General features: G+C 45.0%; 1 protein-coding gene across 1 annotated transcript in view; it reads left to right on the top strand.

Annotated features, from left to right (window-relative positions):
• FRY (FRY microtubule binding protein) overlaps nucleotides 1-11064 on the top strand; it is a 571437-nt gene that overhangs the window by 511101 nt on the left and 49272 nt on the right. Inside the window, exons 58-60 of the mRNA XM_042782984.1 lie at nucleotides 3427-3576; nucleotides 4713-4811; nucleotides 7476-7559. Of these exons, the coding sequence (XP_042638918.1) occupies nucleotides 3427-3576; nucleotides 4713-4811; nucleotides 7476-7559 (333 nt within the window). The remainder of the gene's footprint in view (nucleotides 1-3426; nucleotides 3577-4712; nucleotides 4812-7475; nucleotides 7560-11064) is intronic.

Below are 11064 nucleotides of genomic sequence, written 5' to 3'. Positions count from 1 at the left end.
ACCTTCTAAAAATTAAATTTTTATGTGTTTCCCAAGACTTCTCCAAAAGAGTCAAAAGAGAAACCTACAGATGGGGAAAAAATATTCAGCAATGACGTATCTGACAAGGGATTTATCTCTAGAATTTATAAAAAACTCCAACACCTCAACAACAAAAAGACAAATAATCCAGTTAAAAAGGAGCAGAAAACATGAATAGACACCTCACCAAAGAGGATATTCAGGTGGCCAACAAACATTTATGAAGAAATGCTCACAATTATTAGCCATTAAAGAGATGCAAATCAAAACAGTAATGAGATACCATCTTGCCCCAGCACTAGTAGCAAAGTTCAGCAAGACAGAAAATAACAAATGCTGGCGAGGATGTGAAGAAATTGGGACTCTCATCCACTTTTGGTGGGACTGCCAAATGACACAACCACTGTGGAAAGCAATATGGCGATTCCTTAAAAAGTTGAAATTAGAAATACCATTTGACTCAGCCATTCCATTACTAGGTATATATCCTAAAGAAGTGAGAGCTATGACAAAAACAGACATATGCACACCCATGTTCATTGCAGCACTATTTACAATAGCCAAAAGATGGAAACAACCTAGGTGTCCATCCGTTGAGGTATGGATTACCAAACTATGGTACATACACATGATGGAATACTCTACAACCCTAAAGAATAAACTAGAATCTGCAAAACACCACATAACGTGGATCAACTTGGAGGACATTATGCTGAGTGAAATAAGTCAATCATAGAAAGACAAATATCGTATCAGTTCATTATTGTACAAAGTCAAGGAAAAGTTTATATATGGAAGGAAATTTTCTTTGCTGGTTACCAGGGATAGGGGAGGAGAGGAGAGGGAATACTGCTAGATAGGTAGAGCAAATTGATTTGGGTGAAGAGAAGGGCAATGTACCAAATGTGTGTGATCAACACAGTGTCATTGAGGAAGAGGAAGACAGAAAGAGGTGCATGGGAGGGACAGCCAACAAAGATGTACCCTTTTGCATATACAGTACTGCATTGTCAGTGAAGGCAAACATGGATAGATGGGTGGATAGATGGGTAGACAGGCTGAACAATTAGGTATGTCTATGCAGTGGGGAGTGTGTCCAAGACTATATAGGGTTTGTAGACAGTGTTTCTGCAAGTATATTTGTATATTCTCTAAGAATTCCCAGGTATATGGTAGAGCTGACAAGGGGCAAGGTTGTAGTCACTTCTTGCCCACAGCTAGCTGCCCGGTGGGAGTGAGTACTTAGACCTGTGGGCTCAGGACCATAGTCCCAGGGGACATCAAGTTCAATTGGCATAACATACTACCTAAAACATTGTTCCACATCCTACTGAGTAGCAACTGTGATCTTGAAAACTTGCAAGCAGCCATCTAGATGCAATGATGGGTCTCTCCTTACCCAGAGCAAAGAAGAATGAAGAAAACCAAAGACACATGGATACAATTAGTCCAAGCAAGTGGTACACCATGCGATCCTCAGCCTATATGACTATGAGACCAGAAGAGCTAGATGGTGCCTGGCTACCACTGTCAACCACTTGGAGGGGGATCTCTGTGGGAGATCCTGGATGGAGTGGGAGGATAATATGGAACAAAATTCAAAATTATTAAAAAAAAAAAAAAAAAAAAGGACCAGGTTTGCTAGTCTAATAGAGCCTGATGTAACTACTGAGACTATGGCCCCTAGCTGCCCTTCAGGTCAGGAATTGAACCCACTCCTGTGGCTTCCATCCAAACAGAAGACAGGCATATGAGCTGAACATTTACATTAGGTGGGTACACTCCTTGGAGAGCTCAATCACAGGAGAATAGAAGGGCTGTGTATGCACAGGGAGATGGCTCGGGGGATAGGAGTGCATGGAGGGAAGGACACAGGGAAGAGGTGACTATGGGGAAGAAATGGGAGGGGAGCTGTTATATTGTGAGAAATTGCAATCAATGTCATGAGTCAAAGTGCATGTGAGCTGCTGTATGGAAAGTGAATTTCCTCTAATCCTTTCACAGATAGCTAGACACTGTGGGAGAGAGATCCATCGGGTCTACTGACCCAGGACCATAGTATTGGATGACTCTAGAGTCAATAACGTACAACAAAATAACTAAAAATTTTATTCCACAACCTACTTTGGTGAGTAGTGACTGGGGTCTTAACAGCTTTCAAGCAGCCATCTAAGATGCAGCTAATGGTCTCCTATCATTGGAAGTGAAGAAGAATGGGGGAAAAAAAACAAGGGCATTTGGGAACAGTCAGCCCTAGGACATGATGGACCTTGGAACAAGAACAAGTTGGTGCTCGGCTACCAATCACAAAGACTCGGGAAGGGATCGTAACTGGAGATCCTGGATAGAGTGGGAGGAAAAACATGGAACAAAATCCAAAAACACAATAATGACCAGAATTACTGGTCGGATGGTGTCTGGTGAGACCCCCAAAACTATGGCCTTGGGATACACTTTGGGCCTGGGATAAAACTCACTCCCAAGGGCCGGCTCTCAGCCCAACAGTAGTAAGACTTACATGCACAACACTCAACCCAGGGCAGTGCATCTACCTACTCACTCTACAGAGATACATCCCTTGGCGTAATCAGCCATGGGTGCCACAGGAGCAACACTGACATGGAGGAAAAGCTGGACAGACAGGAGTGTGTAACTGAGAACGACAGAGGGATGGAGGGGGTCACAGAAAAGGGAGAGGAGAAGAGTGGATTAGGGGTGGGGATGGTAATCAGGAATGAAACCAAATGTACACAAAACGTTGAGTATAAAACATTCTGCTCTGTCAATTTGCACCTAAAGCACAATAAATAAATAAATATATATAAATAAGCGTATTTCTTGGCAGCACAATAAACAAATAAATATAAAGTGTATTTCTTGGCATAAACAAAAAAAAAAGTGAATTTGCTCTGTAAACTTTTACCCAAACCACAACAAAAATTAAAAAAGAAAAAGAAAGAATGTCTCCCTTGCACATCTCAGTCTTTTAAGATGTATCTGTATGGGAGCAAATTGACAACAGCAACTCGAAAGGTTAGATGGGAACTTTCATATCAGTGGGGGAGGAACAATTCAGAGAAGGAGGGTGAGAATGGTTGTACAACTCAAAGAATATAACCAGTATCACTGAATTGTACATGTATATATGTTGAATTGGTATATGCTCTGTTTTGTATAGTTTCAACAATTAGAGCAAACAGATTGTGTGTGCATCCACACGTTGGGCAATGACATTTTAGAAGCAAGCTTTGTCCACACTGCATGTGGACATGACCCACTCTGTCCTCCTCCTTCCCAGAGGGCCCGTGTGAGTTTCATATTCTCACAAAGAGTAGAAAATTGGTTTCCTCTACCATGTGATGTTAAAATGTGGCCTTGACAAACAGTCTTCATGTTTCCTTCCAGAATATTCAGAAGAGGTTCTGCTTCTTGACCTGCGATGCAGCCAGTTACCTGGGAGACAACCTCCGGGGAATTGGATCCAAGTTTGTCAGTTCCTCCCAGATGCTCACCTCCTGCTCCGAGTGCCCCACCCTTTTTGTGGATGCTGAGACTGTGAGTACCCCCAGCCCAGCTGACGGTGTGGAACTTCAAAGCAGTCCATTGGGGTTGTGTGTTGTTTTCAAGACACCTCCCTGTGTCTGTGAGCAGTGCTGGGATGTGATATGTCTCCTGAAGGTTGTGACATGAACACCTCTGAGTCTGCAGAGTGATGACTGCATATCTCAGCGCAGACCAAGGCAAGGTCATTTCAGAGAAACAGCGGAAAATGCCACCTCTCTGCCCGCTCCACATCCTTGGCACCTCTTTCTGGCTTTGACCTTGATGGTTATGAATGTGCTTGGAGAACCACTCAGAGCCAGCCTGGCCAAAGCGTACTGTTGCAGGTTGACCAGCCAGATGGGCCTCCAAGGACACATGCCACTACTTCCCCCATCCCCAATCCCAAACAGCATTTCTAGTTGTACTTTAGATTCAAACTATGAATGGTGAGTTCTGGAGGACAGTGAAAATAGTGTCCGGCTGACTGTTGAATCAGGACTTTATGAACATACCTCTAACTCTGTGAGTCGGCCTCACTCCTTGAAACTGGGGGGTTGTATGTTGCCCTTCTCTGAACCACCATGTGTGTCACAGAACCAGCTTGTTTGCTGAGTGGTTGCCATGGATGGGAAGCAATGAGGGTGAACTTCAGGGTTAAGTCCTTGCAAAGTCGGTCTTTTCAAGAACTTGGTGGGTGGTTGGCTGGCTGTAGTAGAGAATGCAATGTGAGGGATCATTGCTATTTTAAACTTGATTTGAATTGTAGATTACATGCAGATCAGTCTGACAGTCTCTTTAGAGATTGTCTGTACGCTAGGTACTAGGAATATTATTAGATAGTAGCATTCATGCAGAAAGTTGACATCATATTCAGTGCCGTCTTCCATAGAAGACCGTCCATGTGGTTTGTCTATACTGCTGAGAAAACGTGTGATGTTTCCATAGGATGCTTGTATCAGCAAGCTAGCATTACGATTCCAGCTGACAGTGAAGCACAATGACAGACTTTGTAGCTTATTCAAGTGGAAGCCACTGCCACCCTAGACATCACTTCAAAACGGACTTCAAGAAGTTTCTGTCCATGTAGCAGTGCCTTTGTGTTGGCATCTCTCTCAATGTTTTAATACAAATTATCTTCCTATCTTTAGCTCCTTTCCTGTGGGCTTCTGGACAAACTCAAGTTCAGTGTTCTAGAATTGCAAGAATACCTGGACACCTACAACAACAGGAAGGAGGCCACGCTCTCAGTAAGCTTGTGTGTTTCTGTGCATGCAGTTAGACCAGCAAACTCAACCACTACAAGTTCTGGGGTGGGCGTGTGATTAACCCAAGAAAAGCCCTTTGGGGCACAGGAGACCCACTTCCTCTTCTCCTCCATTGTTGTTGTTAGGTGGCGTCGAGTCATCTCTGACTCATAACAGCCTTGTGCACAACAGAACGAAACACTGCCTGGTCCTGTACCAGCCTCGTAATGCCCACTGTACCTGAACCTATCGCTGTAGCCACTGCGTCAGTCCATCTCTTGGAGGCCCTTCTCTTTTTCCACTGACCCTCCACCTGATGCCTCCTTTAGGCTTTACAATTCCTACTTCCTGGTGTGTGCTCTGCCGTAGTATTGCTTATGTAAGTGACACCTACAAAGAAGAAAGTTTTCAGCTTTCACCTTTTCTTCCCTTCATTTTTTTATTTGGGTGAAAGTCTACACAGCCATATGTTGTGGGGATTGCAGTAAATGTCACCAATTTGTTCTGTAAACTTTCACCCAAAAAACAGTTAAAAAAAAAAAAGGAAAGTATACGCAGCCAATGGTACACCATTGAACAAGTTCTAGGGGACAATTCAGCAGCATTGGTGACGTTCTTCAAGCGGCCAAACCATTCTCACTGTCCTTTTCCACATTGTTGTACAGCCATTATCTTAAACTCAGTATCCCATAGGCTTCCCATCCAACCTTCAAGTCACCACTGTCAATCTGACCTCACATTTTTTTTTTTAACTTTCTGTTGTGATTTAGGTGCATGTTTACAGAGCAGTTTTCCATTGAACAATTCACACACATTTCATTTCATGTCGTTGATTGCATTCCCCACAATGTAACATCCCTCCTCCCACATCCTCCCCTGTGTTCCTGTTTCCACTCCTCCCTCCTTCCTATCCCTTCCTGCCTTCTGGGCTTTGTCCCTGGGCAAACGCTGCCCTTCTGGTCTCATCAGGTTCATCATTCTAAGGAGTATGTAAGTCCTTACTGTTACTGTTCACCTTGCAGACCTGTCTGTTTGGCTGAAAACTGAGCCATGGGGCCTAGTCCAGTTCCTTGTCCAAAGAGGGACTAAAGGATATTAACTCCTTAATGTCTCAGGGATTCCACCAGTCTGTATCCAACCCGTAAACCTGGTCTTTTTGACGAGTTTAAGTTATGATCCACATTTTTCTCCACTCTATCCAGGACCACCTAATGTGATCCCTTTCAGAGTCGGTCAGTAGTGGTACCTGGGCACTGTCTAGTTCTGATCTCAGGTTTGTGGAAGCTGAGGTTCATGTGGTCCATCAATCCTCTGAACTGTTTGCATCGTAGAGGTGATTCTTTGAAAGAGCACATTGCTCAAAGCAGACATACTTTACTGATGAAGATGAGCTATTTCATAGTCAAAGATGACTTCAGAGGGTAGTTTTGGTTTAAGATTTAAAGCTGAAAGATTATTTCAGGGAAATAGTTTCTAGTTCCCTCCATAAACAACTGCCTCCTTTCCCATGAAACCAGAAAAACTAGATGGTGCCTGGCTACCACTGTCAACCACTTGGAAGGGGATCAGTGCAGGAGATCCTGGATGGAGAGGGAGAACAATGTGGAACAAAACTCCAAATCATTGAAAAAAAAAAAAGGGACCAGGTTTGCTGGTCCGATAGAGCCTGATGGAACCACTGAGACTATGGCCCCTAGCTTCCCTGCAGGTCTGGAATTGAGTCAATTCCTGTGGCTTCCAGCCAAACAAAAGACAGGCACATGAGCTGAACGTTTACCTGAGGAAGATACACTCCTTGGAGACATCAATCATGGGAGAATAGAAGGGCTGTGTATGCACAGGGAGACAGCTCAGGGGGCAGGAGTGCATGGAGGGATGGACACAGGGAAAAGATATTAACTATGGGGAGGAAGTGGTAGGGGAGCTGTTGTATTGTGGGAAATTGCAGTCAATGTCATGAGACAAACTATATGAGAACTGCTGTATGGAAAGTGAATTTGCTCTAAACTTTCACCCAAATCAGAATAAAATTTTAAAAAAATATATTGACTATACCTCCCTAATGTCTATTCTGTTGATGGGTTCAAACTGTATGTGGATGTGTTTTAACATATACCTGCATCCTACATAGGAGCTCTAGTGGCGTAGTGCCTAAGGCATTTGATATGGGATGATGAAACCGTTCCACAGGGTAATGTATGAAAATGTTGACATGGTATTTGTAAGTGACCATTCCCGAACCCTCATTACCGATACTTAAATTTCAGTTAACCTCAAACCCAAAGACATGATCCTTTTTATAAAGTCACTATAAACAAAAAAGGAAACCCATAGCCATTAAGTCGATTCCAACTCATGGTGACCCCCACAGGGTTTCCAAGGCTGTAAATCTTTATGGAAGCAGATTGCCCTATCTTCCTCCTGCATTGCACCTGGTGGGTTTGAACTGCTGACCTTCTGGTTAGCAGCGAATGCCTTACCCACTGTGGCACCAGAGCTCCTAAGTTGCTAAAGCAATTATTTATTTTCCCTCTTTCTCTTCATTCCTTGATTGATTGTTCGATTGATTGATCGAGAGGCTTAATAAATTTTCCTTGATAGAAAAGGTGTAAAAATGTCCCAGGGCATCACTGACTTATCTGTGTGCCTCTCTTTTTCTGAAAACAGTGGCTTGCAAACTGTAAGGCGACGTTTGCCGGAGGATCAAGGGATGGAGTCATTACGTGCCAACCAGGAGACTCGGAAGAAAAGGTAACAAAAGTCTATGAGAATCTCTTGTCTTCTGTGCTCTGATGTTGTATGTTGGTCTTGACCCACCCGAGAGGCCTGGAACTCGTGAAAGGATGAGGCAAAGTCCTTCATCCCAGACGTTCCCATGACCCCAAGTGCAGTAAGACAGAGTGACGTTCAAGCCAAGCATGACTGCGTGTCGATGTGAGTTGGGGCTGGTTTTCGTTGTTCCTTTGGAACAAAGCCATGGTAGAAAAAAAAAAATAACCTTTTGCTGGATGCTAACAACGCTGATCATTTCCTAATACACTGTCCTCAAGTCAGAATACAAAACCAACGTCCATTCATTTCCCACCAAACCACGTAGGTCCTGGGAGGAGGAGGAGGAGGAGGAGGTGGTGGTCTTGGTTGATCTTTGAGCGGTCACTCTAAAGAGGGCTTCTTCCTGTAACTACACACCTCGGACTAGCTAGCTGGTAAACCTTGGCCCTCATTGTAAAGGCAGCTGGGGAGGACAGTGAATGGATTAAAACTGCTCATTCGGCAGTTGTGTACCTACTGCGTGCCTGCCGTATGCCCATACATGTGATGGACACAGTTACCCAGCCTGAAGAACCAACACCTGAAGTAGTGTTGGTTATAGATTTGTAATTCTAGAATTAGGCTCGCTAATTGTATCCATCATACGCACGAGCCTTGTAGAAGGCACTCAGTAGGTCCCCAACTGCCGAACGAGCAGTTTTAATCCAAAGATTATGCTGCAGTGAGTGTCCTGAGTGAGGAGCAAGGAGAGAGGACTCAGAGCAGCTAGCAGGGTGGCCTGGCCCCGAGGGCTTCTGTGGAAGGAGTATTGAAGCTGAGATCTGTATGTGAGGCAGACAAGGGTGTGGGACCCTCACACACTGCTGGTGGGACCATAAAATGGTACAGCCATTGTGGAAACCATATGGCACTTCCTTAAAAATGTTCAAACTAGAAATACCATTTGATCTAGCAACCCCATTACTAGGAATATATCCTAAAGAAGGGAGAGCCAGGACACACACAGATACATGCATACCCATGTTCATTACAGCACTGTTTGCTGTTGTTTATAATAGCAAAGAGAGAGAAACAACCTAAGTGCCCATCAGCAGAGGAATGGATAACCCAGCTATGGTGCATACACATGATGGAATACTATGCAACCCCAAAGACTAACATAGAATCTGTAAAACACTACATAACATGGATGAACTTGGAGGACATCATGCTCAGTGAAATAAGTCAATCACAAAAGGACAAACACTGTATTAGTCCATTATTGTAAAAAGTCAAGGAAAGGTTTACACAGGGAATGAAAGTACCTTTGTTGGTTACCAGGGAGGGGAAGAGGAAAAGAAGATGGCTGATTAATTAAGAGCTATGTGTTGTTGATTTGGGTGACAGGAAGGGGAGTATACCAAAAGCAGGGGACCAGCAAAACAATCAGTAGGGGAAAGGAAGACAAGGAGAGCTGACAAGAGGTCCAGACGACAGAGGTAAATACTTCCACATACACAATGCTTGTTACCCATAATAAGAAACATTCATCTATGGGTGGATACACAGGTGGACAGGCAACCATGACCAGAAAGGGTTAGGGAAGCAGGACTATACCCACGACTGGATATATTGATGGTATTCCTGCATACGTATTTGTTTGTGCTATAAAAATGTCCATGTGCAGTATAGAGCTCACAGGACAAAGTGAGGATAACTTCTTGGCCACGACTAAGCATACCTTCAGAGAGTGAATCACTGGGCCTGTGGGCTCAGGACCATGGTTGTAGGGGACATCAAGCTTGAATGCAGAACATAGTACACAAAAACATCGTTCTGCATCCAACATTGATGAGTAGGAACTAGAGTCTTAAAAGCTTGTGAGTGACCATCTGAAATACGATTATTGGTCTCTCCTCATGTGGAGCAAAGGTGAGTGAAGAAAATAAAAGATGTGTGGAAACAATCAGTCCAAAGGACTAATGGACTCTGAGACCAGGAGCTAGATGGTGCCCAGCTAACCAATGCCAACCACTCGGAAAGGGATCAGAATTGGAGATTCTGGCTAGAATGGGAGGAAAAGGGTGGAACAAACCTGAAGAACATAAAGACCAGGATGACTGCTCAGATAGAGATTGGTGAAGCCTCCAGTCACTCTTTGAGTCTGGAACTGGACTCATTCCTGTGGCTTACCTCATCCAAACAATAGACAGGCCCATGGGCCTAACACCTACACCAGGGAGATGCACTCCTGAGAACCGTCAACGCTGGGAGATCAGAAGGGCAGCATTTGCGCAGGGAGGGAGGCAGGAATGGAGAGGTAAGAAGGACACAGGGAAGGGGTAACCAGCGGGAGGAAGGAGGAGGAGAGCTGGGACATTGTGAGGATTGTAAACAGTGTCATACAACAAAATGATGGTGAGCTGTCAAACGTGAAACAAATCTGCTTTGTAACATGTCACCCAAATCACAATAAAAAGTTTGAAATAAAATGAAATGTGAGCCAAGTGAAGGAAGGGGAAAGGCAGGGGGGAGAGACTGTGCAGAGGCCCTGAGCTGGAGAGCACCTGGCCCAAGCAAAGGGGTTTATCTTAGCAGCAGGGGGAGACAGTTCTAGTATGTGTCTTAGCAGCAGTGCACGCTTAGATTATGCTGGTACAGCATTAAGTGCTCTCCTGTTAATCAAAAGGTCAGTGCTTAGAACCCACCCAGCAGCTCTTCACCAGAGAGACCTGGTCATCTGCTTCCCTAAAGATGACAACCTGGAAAACCCTACAGGGCAGTTCTCCTCTGTCACAGGGGTCGCTAGGTTGAAATTCACTCAAGGGGACCCAATGCCACAGCTACGAGACCAGGAGCAGTGGTGGCTCAGTGGTAGATTCCTGGCCTCCCATGAGTGAGACCCGGGTTCGATTCCCGGCCGGTACACTTCGTGCGCAGCCACCACCTGTCTGTCCGTGGGGGTGTGCGTGTTGCTAGCTTGCAGAAGTGGTTTCAGCAGAGCTTCCAGACTCAGACATACTAGGAAGAAAGGCCTGGGGACCGTGTGTGGAGAAGCAGCTGGCGAGAACCCTGTGGGGCCCAGCAGTGCACGGAGCAGTGGAGCCCGGGGCCAACTCGAGGGCAGCTACAGCAGCATGGTCAGATGAGCGCTCCCCTGTGGAATCAGACTGCAGAGGGCAGAGTGGAGACAGGAAGACAGGTTACAAGGCAGATACAGACGTGGCTATCTCAAACGTTGCACCCTCGCAAGGCTCAAAACTCATCTTCCTGTGTCGAAAGATCCAGACAGTCTGGGGTAAAATTTTTCAGCTGAGTAACAGTGGTTCAATTCCAATTTTTTGTTGTTGTTACGTGCCGTCGAGTCACACGCAACTCATAGTGACCCTTTCTTGGGTTTCCGAGGCCGTATCACTACAGAAGTAGATTGCCCAACCTTCCTTCCAAGGAGTGGCTGGTGGGTTTGAACTGCCAGCCTTCTGGTTAGCAGTCAAGTGCCTTAGGC

This window comes from Orycteropus afer, unplaced genomic scaffold (assembly GCF_000298275.1).
Source record: "Orycteropus afer afer isolate SDZICR_OR568_19922 unplaced genomic scaffold, OryAfe1.0 scaffold00558, whole genome shotgun sequence".
In the NCBI taxonomy this organism is placed as follows: Eukaryota; Metazoa; Chordata; class Mammalia; order Tubulidentata; family Orycteropodidae; genus Orycteropus; species Orycteropus afer.
This window is presented reverse-complemented; position numbering and strand designations above follow the sequence as displayed.